At 38.4% G+C, this 24,652-nt stretch overlaps 1 protein-coding gene across 4 annotated transcripts in view; it reads left to right on the top strand.

The window, feature by feature from the left end:
* The window catches only part of PRR16 (proline rich 16), a 308,239-nt gene that overhangs the window by 192,814 nt on the left and 90,773 nt on the right, over positions 1-24,652 (top strand). For 3 of the 4 annotated variants that reach the window (XM_053907537.1, XM_019469573.2, XM_053907538.1), the window contains one exon: positions 13,434-15,610. In XM_053907537.1, the coding sequence (XP_053763512.1) occupies positions 13,434-14,189 (756 nt within the window). In that variant the 3' untranslated portion in view covers positions 14,190-15,610. Of the gene's footprint in view, positions 1-13,433; positions 15,611-24,652 lie in introns of those variants that run through there. The other variant, XM_019469572.2, reaches the window with a different exon arrangement.

Here is a 24,652-nt window from a genome sequence, read left to right as displayed (position 1 = left end):
TTTTGTGTTACGGGCTTAAAAAAAAAATCAAACTTCTTGGTATTGCAAATTGTAGAGTTAAGAATTTTGGATGATTTAATGGTTCGAGTAACATGACCTGTTGAAATGTGTGATTTTCCAAGGCTGCCAGGGTCCATTAACATTTTTGGACAAATAATGTATGGAATTAAATTTTGTAGTTAGATACAGGCTCTCTACATACTATCAATACTCTGGCTGTAAAGTAAGTTGTGACTTAAAGGAAATGAACCTACTGAAACGTGTGTCTGTCTGTATTGCTCCATCAAAGCACTAACTTCATGCTTTTTTGTTTTGTTTTGTTTTGTTTTTGACGGTGCCATAAACCTCAACCTTCTGAGGACTCACCTTTACCGTTGCAATTTATGGCATTTAAACTCTTTAATGTGGCCTACCTCCCCACCCCCACCCAACCTGGCCTTTATCTGTTTTCACCCTTGTGTCATGTTCTCTTGCCATTTCCTACTTCATTCTTTAGGAACACATGAAAACTTGTACTTCACAGGTGCCTGGGTACCTCCATTGGTTAAGCATCCGACTCTTGATTTGGTCTCAGGTCATGATCTCATGGTTCACGAGTTTGAGCCCCATACTGAGAGTACAGAGGCTGCTTGGGATTCTCTCTGTCTGCCTCTCTGACCCCCCTCTCTCAAAATAAATAAATTAACTTAAAAAAAAAAAAACATGTACTTCATACTTTCATGCTGTTGCCTCTCCCAAGAAATTCCTTTTCCTCCAAATTTTATTTTATCATTCAAGTCTTCTCCCAGGTGTCATCTGACTTGAAACTATCTCTGACCAATGCTGCCAATTGACCTGCTTGGAAAGAGTAAATCACTCCTGCTTTTCTATACTTGCAAATCCTGTTAATGTGCAATGTATCATAAAGATTAGCCTCCATGGGGAAGAAGTAGGACTCGTTCATCCTTTATCTTAGATTTTCTTGGGTCTGATTTTAACCATTATCAAGCTAGTTACATGCACTCATATCCTCATCTCCAAATCAGGTTCTTCATAAGGCAGTACCTTTACCCAAGGCACTTTATCATCTTTACCCAATATCTAGTCCTTTTCCCCAGACATAACCCCTTTTAGCTATTTGTCTTTATTTTCTACCTAGGTAATATGCTCAAGCACTTTAAAAAAAATTTTTTTTTACATTTATTTATTTTTTGAGAGTCAGAGAGAGACAGAGCATGAACGGGGGAAGAGGAGAGAGAGAAGGAGACGCAGAATTGGAAGCAGGCTTCAGGCTCCAAGCTGTCAGCACAGAGCCCCAAGCGGGGCTCAAACCCACAAATGGGGAGATCATGACCTGAGCCGACGTCAGACGTCCAACCGACTGAGACACCCAGGCGCCCCCAGACACTTTTTTTTTAACCTCAACTCATATCAGTTGGCTTATTTTTATGGAATATGAAGAATTGATCCTTTGTTTTTTCCATACGTTGGAGAGATCAATCAATAACCAATAATCTTAATAGTAAAAATAGAATGAAGCAGTGTTAATGAACTTGTAAGAAATGATTTTAAACATATGTTTCTAAACTGAAGCCTCCCAGAAGGAAATTCAATTCACGATTCAAATGAATTCTCTTCTTACACAATTGTAACCAACCACACTGCCCCATATCACTGCTGTGTTACCAATTTCCAGTTATGTGACCTGTTGAATGTAATCCATTATTATTTTTTCTTGGAGCTTTCTGATTCCCTGTTTTCATTTAAAATGGTTTTTAGGTCTGTGGCACAGGTCATTCTTAAGTTGTTTGCTTTCACGTTTCTGTGTTATAATGTTTCTTGGTTCTAATGAGGTGTTCCTTTCTTGGATTCCATTTTACTGTGTTACTGTAGGTTATTCATGTCTGAAGAGCAGACAGAAGGGATGTAAACTGGCCTTGTTCCTAATATCTAAAAATATTTTAATTTTCACTTACAGTGAGTTATTAATTTAACCAGTTGTGGAATTGGGGCTGAAATCGCTCTAACCAGAACCTTTGAAGTTACTGGTAAAAATATTTTTCATCATTCGTGCATCCTAAGGAACTGTGGTGATCTCATTTTCTTTTTTTTTTTTTTTCTAATGTTTATTATTTATTGAGAGACAGAGCACAAGTGAGGCAGAAGTGTTAGAGGGAGACATGGAATCTGAAGCAGGCTCCAGGCTCCGAGCTCTCAGCACAGAGCCTGATGGGGGGTTCGAACTTGTGAAATGTGAGATCATAACATGAGCTGAAGTTGGATGCTTAACTGACTGAACCACACAGGCGCCCTGGTTATCTCACTTTCGTTTCTTTCTGCATGTCCTGGGTTAGTTTGGTAGATGATCAAATTTGTTTTCTTTTTCATTTATCCTGATGAGCCCTCAGTTGATGATTTCCTACTGAAGGTCCAGTTGTATAATCAACTATGAATTTCTTTTCTGTTATTAATACTTTGACCATTGCCATATCACATATCCCTCACCCCCGCCTTTTTCTGGAACTTCCCAACCAGTTGGAGCCCCAGGGTAGATTTTTTTGCTCTCCATGTCTTTTAACTTTTTTCTTGTATTTTCCTTTCATTAAAAAAAAAAAAAAAAAAAAAAAAAACATTCTTGTTTTATGGTTGCGAATATTTCTTAGATTGTATCTATCAGGCTTTCTATGAATCTTTTTCAATTTAGCATTTATGTTTTATATTCCCAGTGTTTCTCTTATGTCTGCTGTATTCTTTTATAACTGTGTGTTCTTATTTTATAACTGCAAGACATTCTCAAATCTCTGTAGCCCATTAATTAGAGTGACTGTAAAGTACCCTTTGGCTCATTAATAATGGCAGTTTTATCTTCAGTATTGATCTATACATTCATCCTGATTTTTCTCTTTTGTGCTATTGTTTACCCCAAATTATCTTACGATCCTCAGGCGTATATTTACAGTATATAGATGTCCTGTAGTCTTTCCCATAATAGGATGGCGCAGTGCTGATTGAATGTTCTGAATATGTCACATGGGTGTCCACTACTTCAGAGTATGGGGATAGAGAGAAACTAGCTGTCCTTACCTCAGTTCCAGCACATTCCCATCTAAAACATAACGGAGAAGAGTTCTGCTCTGAGTTACCAACTACACTCAGCCTACTTATCCAGAGACATTGTTCAATTTCCTTATAGCTAGAATCTCAGGTTTTCTTTGGGGTATGGACTATTACCATGTTGCTAACCTTGCTGCCCTTAAAAGAGCATGAGGCCATTCGACACAGTGTTTTCCACTGTGAATTACAGTCACTCAATAGCTTCACACTCTACTTTTTACGTTACTTCTCACTCTCGCTCTGTCTATATCCCATTTGCAGATCTGAAATTCTTCTGAGGCTCCATCAGTGCTTTTTCCACCTTTTTATTAATTCATCCATGTATTTATAAAAATCTCTGATCCATATATATACCCCACTTTGAGAAAATTTTCTGAATTTATTGCTTTTTTCCCCCTGTACTCTCATTTAAATATGATTCGGAGAGGAAGATACTAAGTACAGAATATCAGTCCCTATTAAACAAAAATCCTTTTTTTTTTAGTCCTCAGTGCCTCATGTAATAACAGATGAATAGTATTTGCCTAAGAAATATTTGTTGAACCCAACTGAACACACAGAAAATAAGACAAATTGCATTATAGCTTTATCTTGCTTTTCTATTGATCAGGCTTGACAGGAATGATGGTGTTGTTTTTGTTTTCAATCTTGTTTACTTCTTTACTTCTGCTTGCAACTTATTTTTCCTTTCCTTCCCCTAAGGTCTTCTGTTCAGTTTCTCAAATTCCACCATTGAGCATGGTCTATAGCTATGGGGAGGGAATGTTTTCAGCTCTCTCTTTCTCTTGGTAGAAATTCCTGTGACTCCCATTCATTTTTCTTTTTAGATCTTTGCTTCTGATGCCACATATTTAAAATGTGGTTGTTTTGACAAATCAACATCAAAGACCTTAGAAGAATGCATAAATTTTCTTGTATAGACTCAAGTTGGGGTTAAATTCTTTCTTTCCTCTCATTAAGTTTGTAATTGAAATGCTTATAGTTGAGAGTTGTTACCGAAGAGACCCTAGAGAAAGATTCACTCAAATTTAAAGATCATTTTCTTTGTTTTTGAGGCAATTGAACTATGTATTATGTGGTTTTTATTTAAACAAGATAAGTAGGATTTAGAAAAGTTCTAAATACATCTAGAGCAATATAGACAGATATTTAAAGACACACATAACACTTAAAGTATCTTCATTGTTTGGGAGAGTGACTGAAATGTTCTCTGTGCCAAACTGTGGAGCTAGGCTTGAAGAGTCAACAACATAGGAGGAGAGGTTGTCACGTGTCACCAATGCTTTATTTCTGCCTTCCTTTTTCTCTTCCTAATCCACTCCTTTGTGCCTTTCTGAAACCATCTGAAATTGGTGAGTTTGAAGACCTTGAAAACCAGACCCCAGTTGGGAAAGCTAGGAAGGAGGGATGGAAAGGAGGTCAAGACATGACTTTTCTCCCAGAGACTACTTTTGTCCAGTTCTCTCGCCCAGCATATTACCTATTCTGTGCAATCAGTGCTCTCTGCCAGGGAAGCAGATGGAAATCCATGCTTACATGGTCTGAGTGGAACACATATAAATAGATAATTCCAATCCGTTAATAAAATAATGAAAGGATATAATAAAAAGGAATTAACAAAAGGATAAAGCCACGTGAGAACATAGGTAAAGGATCTCCTAATTCCTTTTTTCATTCTGGGTAAATCTGTTTGTCCCAAATTTCACTCTAATGATGACTCTACATCGTCTTTATTTTTATTCTTCGTAGTTTAGTATTTATAGAATTAAGAGAAATGACTTTTGGATTTCCACAAATAACTTAGATCACATGATCACTTCATTTCTGCCAAATCTGCTTCTCTTTTACGAAGATATTTAGGGCTATTCCCCAGACGTGAAAACCTTGAGCTTATGCGATTCCTAAATCACAGTTACCATTATTCTTAATTATTCTACAATCAAACCATAGCTTCTTTTGTATGTGATGTTAACCAGAACCTGCTAGAATCATCAAGCACTTCACCTGCCCTTGTCCTTTCTTTAAATCTCTCTGCCAATGCCATTAGCAGAGTCCTCTATCAACCTGAGTAGCCACAATTAGACAGATGGCTCAGTTTCATGTTTGTCCTTTGTGTCTAACGGTTAGGTGTGCCTGTTCTTCGACTGATGACCAATGTCTTGTTTCTTCTCACCTCCCAATATCTGCCAATAATCTGTCCCTCTAGTCCTACTTTCTCTCATTTTGTTTTCTCTTTAATTCCATTGTGCCTGTGATTATGATTCCTTTCGTCGCAATATGATACTTTAAAAGAGTTTCGGGAAACACTGAAGCGTAATTATAAGGACACAGTGTATTCCTTGTCTAGCTAATTTATTCCTCTCTCGCTTGGCTGCCATAGAATCTAACCAGCCAAGCAAATAAACCTCAGCACCTTTCAATATGTTCTCCACATGGCAGCTCTAAGAATTACTTATATTCTTTCTTTCTAACTGTATTTAACCAGTGTTATTTATTTTATTTTCAAGTTATAAAATGTTTCACACATGACAGAAAATAAATAAATTAATGTAATGAATGTAACCCAGGCTTAACAAATGTTAACCCTTTATCAAAATTACTTGGCATCAAGTTTTAAATTATATTTTTCACGTTTATTCATTTTTGGGGGGGGGGACAGAGAGCGAGCGGGGGAAGGACAGAGAAAGAGACACAAACACAGAATACCAAGCAGGCTGCAGGCTCTGAGCTGTCAGTTCAGAGCTGGGTGCGGGGCTTGAGCTCACAAGTGGTGAGATTAGGACCTGAGCCGAAGTTGGAGGCTTTACCAAGTGAGCCACCCAGGCGCCTAGACTTTACATCAAGTTTTAAAAGAAATAAAGTGTTTTAGCTGTAGGGCTGCTGCCTCTTGATAATCCATTCCCGTTTATCTTTGCCTAAACTTGGCGTGTATTATTTTCACATTATATAAATGAAACCACCCTTCTCTATATAAACAACACAGACACACTGAGTATGTATATTTTAACTTTTTTACATTCAACATTAGTTTTTTGGGATTTACCCCTGCTGATAAATATAGTTCTAGTTACTTCCTTTGAACCACTTTAAGTTTTCATACCCAGTCACTCGCTAACAGATATTTAGACTGTTTCCCGTCTTATGCTATGAGAAAACAAACAGCCTGCAAGGAACTATGCTTCTTCAACCCTATGCACATCTCTTCAAGTTCCTCTGGAGTAGTGTAGGCTTTGTTCATAAAAGACCTATATTGTAGGATATGGACCTTACCCACTTTATAGGATGTTGTCAAACATTTTCTCAACAGACTGAATTGATATAGGCGTTAGCAATGTATGAAGTTCCCGTTTATCCACCACATCATCATCATCGGTTGGAATTATCAGATTATTTTGTTTTCACAAATATTGAGTAAGAAAGGCTATTGCATCTGTCTCAGTTTGTCCTCCCTTGATTACTTGTGAGGTTGTTGGCATTTTCATTATTTTTGGAAATTTGGCATTTGCGTTGTGTCAGTTACTTTTTCATCATTTTTTTCCAGTTTTCATGTGTATATGTGTACATAAACTCTAAAGTTTGCTTCATTCTTTTTTTTTTCGCCTAAATTAGTACTGATACAATAGTGTTTTAAGAAAAATTTAGATTGTTTTGGCTTAGTGTTTGTAGAGCTGTATCAGGTTTCATGAGACTATTTGCCTGATGTATCTTATGGGTGTCACTTTATGTCAATCCATGTCCCTTTTTGAATAAATTATTGTAATCTACTTATATCTATTATGATTACTAATATATTTGAAGTTTTTCTATCTTATGCAGATTTTTGTTTGCTGTGTTCTTTTTTTTCCGCCTTTTTAGAATTTGCTAATTTTTTCTTATTTGCGTTTTCATTATTTTATTATTTCATTATTTATTTCATTATTTCATTATTTTAGAAAGTATACATTTGTCTATTAATTCAGTAGTGTCCCTAAAATTTTTTCATATGTGTTCTTGACTCAATGAATCATAATCAGTATCAGATAGCTAGTGATTCCTTATGCACACACAAATACTGTGAGCTGAAAATGCTTTCACTCTTGATTGTTCTCCAATCAGATGTCACTTTCCCTAGTATTTTACCTACACATTTTTCTCCTCTCTCAAACTAGTCATTAGTATATTATTGTTTTGTAATAAATGCACACTTTTATTATTTTACAATGTCTCTGCTCATCTATGCTGCTTGTATTCCAGCCCTTTCTCCTGGTTTTTTACTTCTTTCTGAATTGTCCTTTATCAGTACTTTCAACACTGAGCTGTGGAAGGCACACTCTCTTAGACTTCATTGTCTAACAATGTCGATTTCACCCTCACTTTTACAAAAGAGTTCAGCTATATTTCCGATGGCTTTCTTTCATTATGAAACATATTCCTAAATTTTCTTTGACTTCTCTTGCTTGTTTCAAAATCAGTCAGCCTGATTTTTGTTACTCAATACATACTTGGTGCCTCTTGTTTTATTGCTGTAAAATTTTTTATCATTACTTTCTTAGGAGAAGGAGACATTTCCTCCTTTTCTCGCAGGGTTTTTCTAGCTGATTGAGGAATTAAATTGATGTGGGATAGATTAACAAGAAAACAAACAAAAAATGTTTATTATGTGTACATGGAAGTCCAGTAATGAAATATACCCAAATAGATGACTAAGGCAGGCAGTTTTTATACATTTTAGACAAAGAGAAATGAATTCTTTAAGAATCGACAGGATAAAAAAAAAGCAGATGTTTGAGAACTTTAATTAGTTAAGGAATTCTAAGCAGAATTTGGGCTCAGGTGATAAACTGGTAAAAAAGTAACAAGATTTTTTTTTCTTCCAAGATTTTATTTAAATTCAGGTTAGTTAACATGTAGTGTAGTCTTGGTTGTAGGAGTAGAATTTAGTGATTCAGGTTTGTTTCTACAGTTTTCTTGTCTTTGAAGTTCCTATCTATGGGGATAAGGTTGCCTTTTTACTTCTTAGTACAGGGAAGGTGCTTTTGATACAAAAGATTTATTTTCTGCTTTCATGGGACATAGGAGGGTTTGAGTGTCCTTGTGGCCTGGTTCCCAAGTAACCACTGGGCTAGTTCCCAAGTAGCTTCGATGCAAAATAATTAATTTGCCATTGTGGTTCCGTTTGGGCAGCCTGTCCTTGACTCCTCCACTCTTCTGTGTTCTGTGTTTTCATTATGGTATGTCTGACTGTAGGTTTGTTTCTATTGTCCTGTTGAAACTCTTTCAGTTTGTGTACTTCTTGAATCAGGTGATGCTTCCATTCTTGAAAAGTAGCCATTCATTGTCTCTTGGAACATCGCTTCTCTCACTTCTGGAACCCTTGAAAAATATGATACTTGATCAGCACTTGGCAAGGACTCTCCCACCTGACTGCTAGCTAGCTCTCAGGCCTCACATGGTGCTCTTCAGCCTAGAGTATTCTTTTTTTGCTCACCCTCAGGCGCTGTCTTCTGTTGAAGGACCTCTGTCAGGCTCTTTCCTGAGTGGACTTCTGGAATCACGCCTCTCCTACTAGTTAACAGCCACTCATCCTTCAGGAGGCCTTGCTGACTTTTCTGATGAGGTGTTTTTATTCTCCTCTTATAGTATCTTGATTTGTCATTCAGAACTCCTGGGGCATTTGTACTGTGACTGTTGTTTGTTTGAGTATCTAATTAAAGCCAGGCCCTTGCGCTAGATTCCCTGTTCCCTGAGAGCGGTAAGGGTGATGCTTGAACCACACAGGTTTGAATCAGGTGGGTCCACTTATATGCTGATTTTTTTTCAATAAGTACAGTACAATAGTGTAAATGTATTTCCTTTTCCTTAGGATTTCCTTAATAAACTCTTTTCTTCAGCTTACTTTGTTCTAAGAATACAGTATATAATGTATATACCATACAGACTGTATGTTAATCAACTGTTAATGTCATCAGTAAGGCTTCCAGTCAATGGTGGGCCATTCGTAGTTAAGTTTTGGGGACTCAACTGATGCAACTGATGCAAATCTTTGGCTACACAAAGAAGCACCCCTAAGACCTGTGTTGTTCAAGGGTCAACTACATTTTGTCGGTTTTAGTTTTTTATTCTGTTGGCATTTTGTAGGCACTCAGGAAATAACAATGTAGAGACTAAAACCAGGCAGGAGCTACGAAACTACAGTAAAATCTTGGTTTGTGAGCATTATTTGTTCCGGAAACATGCTTGTAACCCAAAGCACTCGTCTATCAAAGCGAATTTCAAAAAGCCATTGGCTCAGCTGTGATCATGTGACATTCGGCATCACATACTGCTCGTATTGCAAGGCATCACTCGTTTACCAAGTTAAAATTTATTAGAAATGTTTGCTCGTCTTGAGGAACATTCACAGAACAGGTTACTCTCAATCAAGGTTTCACTTGTATCAGAGACCCGGGCAGTCCTAATTCATCTTTGACTATGAGCTTCACTTCCTTCAGAGTAGACCAGCTTTCCCTCCTTCTCTGCAGATATTTAATGCGATAAAAGCCTCAGGGTCAGTAGTCTCCCCATGTTAAATAGCATACAGTGCCTGTGAGCCGAAACTGTCCCTCTATCTCTCACATTGTTTAGGTGCCCTGCCACTTGAATTTCCAGGGTGTCTGGGCTAGAGCTGCAGAATGTGGAACCAGCTCTGGATCATTTCTGGAAAGATCCCTTGTCCCCTCTTTTATTCTAGAATAACTGAGTAGATGTGTCTTTTAAAAATAACAACTTCAGGAATCAAATAAGATATAACATGTTTTCATTCACTGTTAAACTGAAGAAATAACCCTCGATGCATTTATTTAACGAGTATTTATTGAGCCCCTTTTGAGTGCCATTCACTACGTTAGGCCTTTAGGTTACAAGAGTAAAAACGAACAAGGTCTCTGATCTCACTGAAATTAGAGTCTAGAGAGGGAAGACTATTCCAATACTCTTACTACTAAACAGTCAAAAAGTATGTGAATGCTTTGAATGAAAGAAATAGGGTTTCCTGGGAATATTTAACAAATTAACATGACCTCTATGGGAGAGTGCAGTCAGATGGTAGTAGTAGGAGGAGGAAATTGCAGTAGTATTGTTACAAAGACTTATTGTGACTTGACACAGCATCTCAAGAAGAAAAATTAGTATGTGCAAATGTCCTGTGGCAGGAAGCAGACTGGCAATGATGAGGGTCTAAAAGAAGACCTGAGAGGTTTGAGAACAGAAAGGAAAAGGGAAATTTAGGGGCACCTGGGTGGCTCAGTTGATTAAGTGTCCAATTTTTGATTTTGGCTCAAGTCATGATTTCATGGTTCATGAGATCAAGCCCCTCACACTGGGCTCTGCATTGACTGCACAGAGCCTGCTTGGGGTTCTCACTCTCCTCTCTCTGTCTGCCCCTCCCCCTGCTCGTGCATGCGCATACTCTCTCTCTCTCTCCCAAAATAAATATTTTTTTTTAAAAAAGGGGGATTTATTAGAGTTGAGGTAGTCATTTGAAGAGGAGAGATGGTGGTGATGTGTTATCTCTGTACAGTACAATTGCGACTTGTACTGGCTAAAAAGGACCAAGTGTTATATTTTCAGAAATTTTGTGTGAGCCACCTGCTGAATACCCATTATTAAAAATAGAAGTATATAAACTCATATTAAATAAATTACATTAAAAATAAAGGTTGTCTAATTATCCCAAGTCATTCGTAATTATTTTACTATATTTTACTGTTATTTGTGTTCCTGGGGTTATCTATTCTTTTTTTAATTATTTTTTTAATGTTTATTTATTTTTTGAGAGAGAGATTGACAGAGCATGAGCAGGGGAGGGGCAGAGAGAGAGGGAGACACAGAATCCGAAGCAGGCTCCAGGCTCTGAGCTGTCAGCACAGAGCCTGACATGGGGCTCACACCTACGAACCGTGAGATCATGACCTGAGCCAAAGTCAGACGCTCAACTGACTGAGCCACCCAGGCGCCCCTCTCCTGAGTTTATTTTTGCCTATTCTGTCCGCATGGTAGAAACATCTTATAATGATGTGCAACTGTGCATTACTTTCCAACCTCACACACAGTGATGTCACATTTACTGACTTGAAATTGACCACAGTGGGAGTTTACACCAAGGAAATTGGCACACTTTTCAAATCAGAACTCCCTTATACCTGTAAAAACCAGCTGTTAAACATTGGCCAGCACAACACCGAGTGAGACTATACAAGACCTTGGAGACAGTGTTAAGAATTGATCTTTCTCACAGGAGAAATAAAGAGGCACTGAAAGGTTTTAAGCAGGGAGTCGACAAGAGCACATTTCTATTTTTAAAAAATCCACTGACGCTACAGAAATGAAAAGGGGAAGCAAGGTGACTTTGGAGAGCCCATATGGTAAATAATGGTGGCTCAGACTAGGACCAAAGAAATGAAAATGCAGAGAAGTGGATTTAATATATACAGTATTTAGGAGCTAAAATAGAAGGCTGAGCTCTGGCAGCAGTAGCAAGAAGCAGTCACTTAAGACCCTCATGAGGAAGAAGTGAAATCTCTACCTCTTCCCTAAATTCTGGATGCTTCGGATGTTTTCATTTTGAGCCCAATTCTGCCACCATGTGTCAAAGAGCCAACTTCACAGTTGAACAAACCTAGGCCCGAATTAGGAGAGAAAAATCTGCATATGGAGATGTGAGATAAAAAAGACTATCTCCCTACAAAAATGAATTATTTAAAAAGTAATCTGGGGGCGCCTGGGTGGCTCAGTCGGTTGAGCGTCCGACTTCGGCTCGGGTCATGATCTCGCGGTCTGTGAGTTCGAGCCCCGCATCGGGCTCTGTGCTGACAGCTCAGAGCCTGGAGCCTGTTTCGGATTCTGTGTCTCCCTCTCTCTGACCGTCCCCCGTTCATGCTCTGTCTCTCTCTGTCTCAAAAATAAATAAAAGTTAAAAAAAAAATTTTTTAAAGTAATCTGTAACCTTTCCGTCTTCATTGATGGCAGCCCTGAGAATGGACTCGGAGATCTCTGACCCAGGGAGTGTAAATGACTGTGTTCTGATACCCAGCATTTGAGCACATGCTTTGCTTCCCACGAGCTGCCCCCCAGACAATGACTGGACAGGACTGAGACCCTAAGGCAAGCCTGTTATGGGTGATGCTAGATACCTTCCATGAGTGGCTTTAACACCGTGACCCCCCGGTGACCTTGCCAAACATCCTTAGAAGTGCATTGCCTTAGGTGCTCCCTCCGACTTCTCTGTCTTCACATCAATTCTCCTTCACTAGGTAGGGGCATGCATCATGGTCTGATGGTTCTGCAAGACTCATTGATGCCCCTGACTCTGCCTTGTGTCTAGGGCAGGTCTCGAGATTCTGTAACTTGAGTCCCTCCTCCAAGTGATAGCACACATCTGTAGCGTAAGTTCCCGGGTCCAAGTCCCTGCCCCCTTCCCCAGAGTCAAACAGCTGAGGTTCCTACCCCTTCTCAGAAGCAGGAGACTGTTGCCTGTGTCTTAGATGTTACAGGTGTTTTTTGTTTTTTTTTTTTAACCTCTTCCTTTAATGCTTAAGTGATCTGTTTTATAAGGGACAGAGATCTGGGAAATACCTGGGGTTTTATGCCTGTGTGCCCAGGAGGGACTCATTCATTCTATTCTCACCCTCATCACCCCATGTGAGAGGCCCATGGAATGAGTGAAGACAGACTGTTTTGTGTCTGAGCTCCTGGGAATTCTAAATTGTCATGATAGCACATACACCACATTTAATTATTCATTCAAGTTCTAGCTGTTTCCGCACTTTCACGGAGGCTGCCTGTTCCCTGTGATTTGCAAAAGGTGAAGCAGTCGTTGTGTCCTTTCTCTCCATAGAGGGCTGGGGACTCTTTCCGGTTCAGTTCATTGGGAATCCTTGTGATCTCAGTTCTGTGATGGTCTCAAGAAAAGTGATGATTTTGCAGAGTATCTGGCTTTTCTCATTTTTAGCACGAGATTAGTGTTTGTCCCATAGGTTTCTACATGCTGAGCTGGGAGAAAGTCCCCACCCCTTGATATTAAAAATAAGTTATGTTTGTGCATCAGGGTTTTTATCTTTGGTGGGTTCAGCAGAGTCGGGAATAGAATGTGTACGTAAGTCATATATTATATGGCGGGCATATGAAATCCTTAGGTTATCAAACAGTCGACGCTCCTATGGTAACCATTCTATAAATTTCTTTAATGGTAACATTGAGCAACAGTGGACTCCAGTATTCATTAAGACTCACATAGCCGATTACAGCTAGACAGGGAGACATCGTTTCTAGGATGTTTTGCTTCGGGTCATTCTTCACCACAGTTACCTTGTCCTTTCCACCAGGTGGTTGACCAGATTGACACCCTGACCTCTGACCTACAGCTGGAGGATGAGATGACCGACAGCTCCAAGACGGACACCCTGAATAGTAGCTCCAGCGGCACGACGGCCTCGAGCATAGAGAAGATCAAAGTGCAGGCCAATGCCCCTCTCATTAAACCCCCCGCACACCCCTCTGCTATCCTCACCGTCCTGAGAAAGCCAAACCCTCCGCCGCCTCCCCCACGGTTGACACCTGTGAAGTGTGACGACCCCCAAAGAGTGGTGCCAGCCGCCAATCCTCTAAAGACCAATGGAACCCTTCTGAGAAACGGAGGCTTGCCAGGGCCGCCGAACAAAATTCCCAACGGAGATGTCTGCTGCATCCCCCCCGGTACCTTGGACAAGGCTCCAGCACAGCCTCTGATGCACAGACCTGAAAAAGACAGGTGTCTCCAGGCAGGACCTCGGGAGCGAGTTCGGTTTAATGAGAAAGTGCAGTACCATGGCTACTGTCCGGACTGCAACCCCCGGTATAACGTAAAAAACAGGGAGGTCCACTTACACAGCGAACCTGTCCACCCACCGGGAAAGCTTCCTCACCCAGGCCCCCCGCTTCCTCCTCCACCCCATCTCCCTCCTTTCCCCCTAGAGAATGGGGGACTGGGAATAAGCCACAGTCACAGCTTCCCCCCTCTCAGACCTGCAACTGTGCCTCCTTCCACTGCACCAAAACCACAGAAGACGATCTTGAGGAAATCAACCACTACCACAGTGTGATGTATGCCATTTCAAAAACTTTTTGTGTTTTTTTTTAATTTCTATATTATAAACATAAAATAATAAATAAGGAGCACTTTCTACTCAAGCAATAAAAAGCCCAAATATATTAATTCTGCATTCAGCAAAGTGGCATAAAAAAAACCACCTGGTAAGTATGCCGTGTGTTGTTTCTATCCCAGGTTTACGTTATTTAAAAAGTTGCATCACCAGAAACCACAGAACCATGAAAAGGCTGAAGATGTTGTGTGTGTGTGTGTGTGTGTGTGTGTGTGTGTGTGTGTGTGTGTTTAACTGACCTGTGATAAACAGTGACCTGCAGGTTTCAAATAGTTTGGTTTACTATAAGAGATGGAATTAGATTCATTTTATTCATGCCTAACTCATCTATGCATTAATTACATATCACCCCCCCCCCCAACTTCAACCCGATGCTTTTTAGGAAGAAATTTTAATACTGAAGGACTATTTTGTTATTTTTTTTCTAAAGATGTTTGTCACTAGTTTTACATTATTAAATGCTGAGAACAATACCAAAAAGTTTATTTTCTATACTATACAATTATATGTTCAAGCTATCTATGTAATGAAAGATTTTGTCTGTGGAAATGTCATGTGTCAATAAACAACAGTACATCATGGCAAAATCAGATGTTCCTCAGAATTAAAATGCAGCAGTGGTTCATTTCATCCCTACTCATTTCACTGAAATGGGTAGCTATTCTGACAGAGTGTGGAGAAGATTACAGTGAGCATATGCCAGAATTTTCCAAGTTCATTCTCATAGTCAGGTCATAAGTAGTACTTCACGCATTTTCATAGGATGTATTGTGGTCCCCCCAAGACCGTATGTAGAGTGTCCCATTGACCCAGTACATGGCCAAGCCCTTTAAGGCCCTCCTCACACTGAGCATTCCTCCAGGACACACCATAAACCAGTATGTTGAAGCAGTGGGATGGTTTGCCTCCTGCATCAGCAAGCTCTCTGCCTTCCAAGGAAATCCCTATTTATCAGAACTACAGCGGAAAATAAAGACGCTTCTGGAATAGGATGTTTTTAGTATCAGCCTTAACGCTGTTTCCCCTCAGAGTTGAAATATGTCAGGGGTCTTTGTCATATTTTAGGAGGAAGAGAAGAAATCCTTCCCTCCTAACATCTTACAAAAGCCCTCTCTTAAGTCTAACTTGCCAGCTTACGTCACTTACCCATCCATGGACCAAGTTAACTTCCCAACTACTGTGATGTGGACTGATCGGATATTTTGTGAACTAGAAATGAGCTTATCTGTCCTAGAATTATGAAAACAGGTGCATACCTGAACAAAAGTTGTCCATGACGTGGCAAGAGTAGAGGGATTCATCTTTGGTAGAAATTCGTTTATTGCGCAGCTTAATAAAGAATGCTTTAATCTTTTAGACTATCTGGCTTTTGATCTCAAAACTTTAATTTTTTGTTGCTACAGGGAGATAGTCATATTTCTTTGTCACCATTTTCAAGCCGTATTATGGTAATTTGGAATCCTGTTTTTCACAACTTCCTTTTAAAAGATGATAGCATACCTTAGGCAGATTAACAGAAAAAAAAAGGCATTACTTTTTGAAGGAACAATTTCATGAGTAAAAAAATAGAGGATGTCATGTTGCAAATTTACTCAGCATGATTTTCTTTCCTGTGTGTGTTGGCAATGAAGATAATGCAAGCAGAATAAATCCAGTGTTGTTGTTTTTTTTTTTCCAGAAAGTTACAGAACATAAGACCAATTATAAAGACAGGCCATCATCTAAAATTTATTAATTGTTTGATAAGTATATTTAATAAATCTGACCCAAGTAAATAAAGAATTGACTCACCAAATACCAAAATATTATATTGTTAACATTTTCATGCATTCATTGAGGCTTGATATAAATAAATCCAAGATTTCATCATCTTTCTAGGTTTTAATAATTACTCTCTTTCCAATGTGTATACATTGTTAGACCATGTAGTGTTATAAACAGTCTTTGAATACATGCAGCTTTCTCCCTTCAGCCCATCTTCCTTCCACAGCCAGTTATGTGTGACCTAATAATTAGCTTTTAGTTCAAAACACTGACACATGTCAATGTCTGGGAGCCAATATGGATCTCAACGTAGAGCTTCTTAACAGCCACAAATCATGCACAGAGTAGACAACTCCATTGCAATAAAGCAGATTGAATAAGCTGAATAATTCATGCTGATCCAGTAAGGACATTGAGCCAGATGCTTAGATACAACCAGTAAGGTTCAAATTCACATCTCTTCTTCCAAGTATAGACCAAAGGTACCCCATGGGAAATCATCTTTTTAAGTGTGATTGGTGACATATGCCAAAATGACAATACCTGCTTTTGTTCAACACATTTACAAGTAAATTTTGGCCTGGAAAGCTGAATTAAATCCCAACCTAAAAAAGATAAGAGGTATTGACCTTCTTCTCTTATTACACTTTATTATATAATTAGCATTAATGTTAGATCATATGAGTGTTGGGACTTTCTTTTGAGTTTATTCCATATGTTATTTCATTTTTTTCATTAAGGTATGGAATATATTGGGGGTGCCTGGGTGGCTCAGTCGGTTAAGTGTCTGACTTCAGCTCAGGTCATGATCTCTTGGTTCATGTGTTCGAGCCTTGGGTGATGCTGTGCTGACAGCTTGGAGCCTGGAGCCTGATTTGGATTCTGTGTCTCCCTCTCTCCCTGCTCCTCCCCAACTTATGCTCACTCTCTCTCTCTCTCTCAAAAATAAATAAACATTTTTTTTAAAAAGTTATGGAGTATATTGGGCCAATGTATTTTTTCCCAACTGGTAATTTTGAAACATTCCCTGGAACTTAGGTCTTTAAATATATATAAACTTCTAAAACATGAAAAGCAATGAACATAGGGCATCATAATATTTGCCTGGAAACTTCTAATTAAAGTGTCATAAGTGGCAATGCCATTTCTATCATCAGAAAACATTGCTTTCCAAATTTAAATTCTGCCCATCATCCATTAAATCATCATAAAACAGGGCAAATAGTTGCTTTTCCTGAAGATTCCAAAGCAAAAATTCCTATTTCATACCCCTCAGGACAGTTCTTTTTCCCAGTGTGCATTCGGAGCCTTTCTTTTTCCTAAGGAGTATATACCCCCAAGTTAGCCTCCAACCTCTTTTGAAGGGGATGTTCCTACAAAAGGTATGAGGGGATTGCTGCTTATGGCAACACTCAGAGTGAAACATAGGTTTTTGTTTGTTTGTTTGTTTGTTGTTTTTAAAGTAGTATCTAGGGGCGCCTGGGTAGCTCAGTCTGTTAAGCTTCCGAATTTGGCTCAGGTCATGATCTCATGGTTCATGAGTTCTAGCCCCGCATTGGGCTCTGTGCTGAAAGAGGTTGGTGCCTGCTTCGGATTCTGTGTCTCCCTCTCACTCTGCCCGTCCCCTGCTGGCACTCTGTCTCTGTCTCTCTCAGAAATAAATAAACATTAAAAAAATGTTTTTGAAAGTACTATCTTTTAATTAAATTGGCCTAGGCAAGGGTTTGTCTTGCTAGTTTAAACGATTATCCCAATTTGGACTTAGGAGGTTATTGTATCTTATCTGAGAAAGGCAAAGAGAACGTAAAAAATTGACCAGAGTGCCCTTCCGTCTCTAAGTAGTTACAGCAGTTATAAAAGGAGATAAAACTGATTGTTTTTTTTTTTAGGTCATCCTTAAGCTAAATTTAAAATATCTGCTCAAAAATACAGGGCATGCCAAAAGAGAAATGTGCCACTCTTCCAGTTTGTTATTATATTCCTACCTTCCCTCATTAGCTTAACATTATTCTAGAAAAAAAAGAAAATGAGCCTGGTATTAACTGAAGTGGTTTAATTAACCTAAAAAGTCTTGCATTTGAATTTTGCCTGCATCTAATTATTTAATGAATAAAGGTCTAAGGCATGGTATTATTTGACTTTCTTTGGACACATCAGTAGTTGCCTGCTTTTGGCATTACCGGGAGCAGCGGCTATATACTGTCTATGCAAAACCTTTTATCTACAGATTCTAATTATATCAAATTAGAATTAATATTTATTAATATTAATAAATTCTACAAAATCTAATTTTTGGATGCTCCATGAAGAAAAGCCTGAGTAGTCCATGTTTAATCGCACTGGGAATGATGTAATCAAGTCACGAATTGGTGCCTTCCTTGACCAAACTTTTTTCCATGGAAAATACACAGTAATGCAATGTCAAGTGTGGCAGTTGTCCTGATTCAGTTTCTTTCCCCTGATTCTCTATTGGTAGCACATTTTGCTGCCCTTGAATTTGTAGCAGATTGCAGTGCGATGTACTTTGGTACATACTGATGATTTCTAAGTGAGGGAATGATTTATGAGCAATAAAGCTCTGTGAAAAGCCTGCATCTCATAATTAGATAAAATGCACAGAATCTCACAGTTACTAGACGCTGTCACCAAATCACACGACATTTTCCAGGTCGATTTGCTTTTTAGGTCGATTTAAGTTTTCAGACTAAACATTTTGGAGTTTTAGAATCGTTCAAGTTGCCCGATTCTGAAATAATGACAGATGGGTTACTTCCATGAGGGCACACAGTGGTGGTGAACATGAAACTGCAGGTAGGCACGTCTCGTGGGGCAGCAATTATGTAGGGTGTCATTATGTTGGAAGCCCTTGGATTTATCATTCTGGTCTTTTTGAGGAAAACACTAAAGTGGAACGTAAAGACGCTCTGCCAATAACCTTCTCTCAAATATTGCTTATAATTCTGACTTCTTAATCAAGGATAGGTAAGCTAATATTAACTGTTTTCTCAAACTTTACATACATGAGAGTTTCTCTAAGTTCTCATAGGAATGTATAAGACAGATGATATTACTCTGATTTTACAAGTGAAGAAATCCAGGACCTCAGTTTCAGTATTTTGCCAAAATCAACCCCTTAGTCAGTGACTGAGCTGGCATTTTATGCCAGCTTGACTCCCCATAATTTCTCCCCCATCACATCACCATTTAATTATGTTCTTCATTGCCCTGAACTTTGCAAATCTTTCCTTTATTCTGCGCAGCTATTTTGACGCTTGGAAGGGGTTACCTAATGCTATTTTGACATTCTTAATATGTTTGATCTTTGCAGAATATAAAAGGGATTTCAGGCAATTTAGCAACCGTCTAAAATGAATGAGCTGCTGAATAATGCCAGCCTCATTTTCTCGTGTATTATATCAGCAGCCTCACCTTTCAGGTTTTTTTTTCCCTAAGTTCAAAGACTATTATTTTGGTTTCTTTCCCTAAGAAGTTTTGATTTCTTAGTATGAATGCCTTTTGACCATGAACATGTCACTTCCATTACCTGTATTTCATTTGTAAATTTCATCTATTTGACATTGACCCGGGCACTAAAAATAGCAACTGATCCATTCCATGGAACCACTAAAGAACGAGCGCAATAGAGCTCTCTTTACTAAAAACTTTCCATCCTTTTGCTACTAGACTATAGATGTGATTTTCTATTGTTTGATAATGTAGTTACCAATTCTCCCAACCACCAAAGGGAAATTTGGACCAACTAAATAAAACAGTGGAGTGCCCTGGAGTAGGTTTGGGTTGATATTGACAAAACATGTGATATCTAACCCTCATCAGGGACTTCCTGTATGCCAAACATTCTTCTACGTGTTTTTATGTTGTATTTTCCCCTTGTAACACCATTTTTCCTCATAGCAACCCAATGTATTAGACACTATCATTATCTACATTTTACAAATGAGGAAATTATGGCACCAGCATCAGGCTGCCCAAGATTATAGAGCCAAGAAGTGGCCAAGCCAGAATTGCAAGACTGCCTAAAGCCTAGCCCCTGCATTGTGCACAGGTGACCTGTGCAGCTGAAGGTCCCTATTTCACTGGAACTTGTCTGAAGCTGTCAAAAGACATACCATGAGAGGAGAACAGTCTCTCTTTATAAGTCAAGATAGTCTAGGTGTGGTAGCAAACAACCATAATATCTCAGGAGGATCTGAGTTATTTCTTGTTCAAAGTTCATCTTAAGTCCAGGAGGCTCTCCAGGCAGCCATTCAGCAGTCCGGGCTCTACAGGTTTTGTAGGGACACCATCTGGTCAAGTGTCCGCTTCCAGGACCACCACAACAGAGGATGGAGCTACTTAACTTGTGCACTCATCTCAGCCTCTGTACATGTCACTGGCCAAAGCTAGTCACTGTAGTCCCCATATGCCCAAGAAAGGAAAGGAGATCTGCACATCCATGAGTACAAGTCGTACCTACCACTGTTCCTAAAGGGGTAATTTTTTGGTGTGTGTGTAATTCGAGTATATTATAGACTATTATAGACCCCTTCCCGTCCTTTCCTTTTCATATTACTTGATATTCATTTAATCTCATCATAAATTAGGATGACATCTTATTTTAAACAAAGATAGAGAGGAAAGAAATGGACTTAACAGCAGCCCTGCTAAAAACTTAGTGGAGGGAATTGACAGCATTTACTAAGATGAGGGATAAGTTGTATTATAGCCTTTAGCTACCATATTTACATTCTTTCTGAGGATACTCACCAACCTACATGTGATAGTTCAGCATTTTAGAATCGCGTACTAAATTTTCAGTAGTCGGGGTGCCTGAGTGGCTCAGTTGTCCATCAGACTTTGGCTTAGGTCATGATCTCACTGTTAGTGCATTAGAGCCCTACAGCAGGCTCACCGCTGTCAGCACGGAGCCCACTTGGGATCCTCCTCCGTCTCCCTCTCTCTCTCTGCCCCTACCCCGGTGGCACTATGTCAAAAATAAATAAACATTAAAATAAATAAAAATAAATAAATTTTCAGTAGTCAAATCTCTATAGATCCTTTTACAGGACGTTAGGTGACTATATGAATAATTACCTTTAGAAGAATAGATAAACCTAATTTGAAGACACTTATTTATCCAGAATAGTCCAAAGAAGTATGAAACTCCACTATAGAAATTTAGGTCATTGATGATATAAATTATGGCGTGTGTTTATAATATTCACTTAGGCAGCAGTGTGCTATGATAAAAATGTAAATTTGAAAACAGAATGCTTGGATTTGAGTCTCAATTTTTCCAACTCCCACATGTTCCTGGTCAAATTGCTAAACCAAGTCTAGGGCTTGCTTTAAAATGAAGATAAAAGTGCCCCTCTTTTCTACCTAATAAGGCTCTTGAATCATTATCCTCCCCTGTTGTATATTCTGGGATCACCCAACCCTTTTTATTTTTACATGTCAGGGGCGAGGACAGTAATATCAACAGGAGGATGTTGCAATTTCTGCACAAACCCTAAATGAACTTCTAAGGCATCAGGACCATACAAAGAAGCTCTTTGGTAGGCAGAAAGGCTGGAAGGGAAATCAGACAAAGTCACATGAATAGGCAACTTCAGGATTCAACAAGTCTGCAGAGCTACCGAATAGGCAGGATCACCAATGCATTCCACCTCATTCTTTCCAGATGTCATTTATTGGTTCCAACTCCAACTTCTTTTCAGTTCGTGTCTCTCTTGTGGTCACAAAATTAGAGATGATCTGCATTTCCCTTACTTAATTTTGTCTCTTACTTTGCAAAGTCTTAGATCTGTACTTGTTGCCCACACTGCCCCTTTCACACATCTTAGTTCTACTCTAGTCACCTTGACACACTTAACCATCCCCCACTGCTACCCAATTCGCTAATATTTTTCTGTTTCTCCTTAAAGTATACCACCTTCCAACATATTGTCATAAGGCCTTAATCATTTAATGAATGTGAAGTACCTTACGAACCTCAAACTTCAAACAAATGCCAATCATTGCTGTGATTTTGCCATGTTTTTTGTCAAATTACCCTGCTCCTTGTTAATCTGGTGGATTAATTTGTATTTGCCTAAATTCATGCAAATGGTATTTTATTCATGTCATTTATAAAGCAATTATTTTACTTGGATGTTTTTATACTTATACAATCAAGTAAACATGATTTTCTTAGAACTTTCCGGTTCATATGTAGAAGTCTCATTTTTGGTTTATTAAATTTTACTAATAAATTTTATTAAATTTTATTAATAATTAATTTTATAAATTAGCTAATTTTATGAATTAGTAAGTCAGAAAAGGCACATGAGAGAAATCCTAGGTGACTACAACAGAAAGCACAGCTCATTAAACTGTTTTGACAAGTGTAACTTAGTTTTAATCTTTTATGATAATATTTAATAGTACATGAATAAATTCATTTAGAATTTAATTTGTCAAACTAATTAAAGTCTAATACCATTAGGCCTTTATAAATCTTCGAAAAGTGTTTGTTTGAATAAGAGATTAAGTCATCAGGCTTTTGTTTAAAAAGAAAATGTCTATGTTTGTGATTAAAAACATCATTTATCAATGATATTATTAAAATCTGACAAAGCATTAACCATCGTTTTGCTTTAAGCAAAGTCTGTCATGTATTTGATTACATGTTTCAGTGAGGTATCTTTCACAAGGACTAAGAACTAAAATTTTTGATCATACTAATTTATGGATTAAGTATAAATAAATAAATAAATAAATATGGCTAATAACAGTCCAGAGTTATCATCCAGAACTTTTTCTACCAATTCCAACACTTCAAGACAAAAACAAGATATTTGGATTTACTTTACCTCCTTTTTAAAACTTCACAATTGTACCAATTGACAACTGTATTTTCCTTGCTATTTGAGATACACTACTGACATTCTGATTTTTTAATAGATTTCTAAGTGGATTTAATTATCATTACAGAGAATTAATATTAAAAATAGCTCCTCCAGGGGTACGTGGAGGTCCATTAAGTGTTGGACTCTTGATCTCAGTTCAGGTCTTGATCTCAGGGACTTGAGTTAGAACCCAGTGTTGGGCTTCGTGCCCAACTTAAAAAAAAAAATAGTTCCTCCATATGACATTCTAATAAATCTGATCATCAAAAATCCAATTTGCAGCTGTATTTAATTTCTGCCTCTCCCTGGTGTCTTTTACCCAAGTAATTTGGATTTTTTCCCAACTGTCTTTCCTTTTTGTAATTTATTCCCAGTGACACTCTACTCAGAGAGGCTTTTAGCTCCTCATTTTCAATGTTTCATTTGCTACCTTCCTGGTCACTTGACCTCTTGCCTGAATTTCCACTTGATTCTGCAGATATCCAACAAAGAAATTTTTCTTTCATCATTTCATCTCAGTCCAGAAATTTCGAAGGCTCAGGTCAATCTATTTAAAATTCTTAACTGGGTCTGGCAGTTCTAGCAAAAACCCTCCCAAGGCTGCTTTTACAACCTCCCCATCTAGGGAGCCCAACACTGGTAAGACTGTTCCGGCCACAGGGTCTCAGTCACTGACCCCCTGACCTGAATTACTTCCATTACTGCACCTTCTCTTGGACATGGGCCGCGGGCCTGAAATAACTTCTCCTTCCTGTTGTGGTTTTGTAAATCTTGCTGTGCAGATTCCCACCATTTATTCAAATCCTTTCCTAATCAATCAGTCAACCAATCAATGAAGTAAAACATTTTTAAGAATGTAAAAACACCACAGTGGTAAAATGGTTACAACATAGGTAAAAATTTTAAAAACAGGAAACATAAAGATGTATGTGGAAAACATAGTAATTAAATTAGTAATAAACTAGTAATTAAATAAATGCAAATTACTGTTTGTCTTCTCTTCACAAAATTATGTAAAGGGACATTTGCTTTCACTGGGAAACAAAACATACAGTATTAAATTAGAAGAGACTTATAGACCCATCACTTACTAGGTTAGAAAACTGACCTCCTACTAGGACAAATAAACTCATGCAAATGCATGTGCAGAAATGTAAGTTTCTTTGATGTAAAATGTATTCCTATTCACTTAAGACCAACGGTCCCTAGGAGAAGACAGATTGCTACATATCAGTGTGTGAGAATCAGAATCTGGGCGGAGAAGAAGAAATAAGCTAGAAAATTTGAGCTAACAATGTAAAGTACTGTCCCATATGCAGAAAGTGCTAGGCGAAAGGAAGGAAGGGAAGTGAAAAGGAAACTGAAAGGAAGAGCAATTGAAATCTTATACTTAAAGATTAACCTGAATACAATGGAAGAAAATGAAGGTTACACACTTAACATATGAAAGTTTTGTTGTATTTTGGACCATTTAAGCCAAGGTTATTATAACGCACCACTCGTATTTCACATTTTTATTTATTTTTTTTTTATTTGAAGATATACTCTACTTTGTCTAACAGCATAGGGAAAAGCCCCTTTTTCCTCTCCAGATGTATACAGCTGATAAGAAGGATTTCAAAGAGACAATTCTGCCTATAAATGTTCCCATGAGAGTAAGACTTTCAGTTTTATATTTAGTCTTTCTATTGCATGTGCTTAAGATCCGTCTCACCTTGGGGTGCCCGGGTGGCTCAGTCAGTTGAGCAT

This window comes from Panthera pardus, unplaced genomic scaffold, assembly GCF_024362965.1.
Source record: "Panthera pardus isolate Hobbes unplaced genomic scaffold, ASM2436296v1 HiC_scaffold_2, whole genome shotgun sequence".
NCBI classification, from domain to species: domain Eukaryota; kingdom Metazoa; phylum Chordata; class Mammalia; order Carnivora; family Felidae; genus Panthera; species Panthera pardus.
This window is presented reverse-complemented; position numbering and strand designations above follow the sequence as displayed.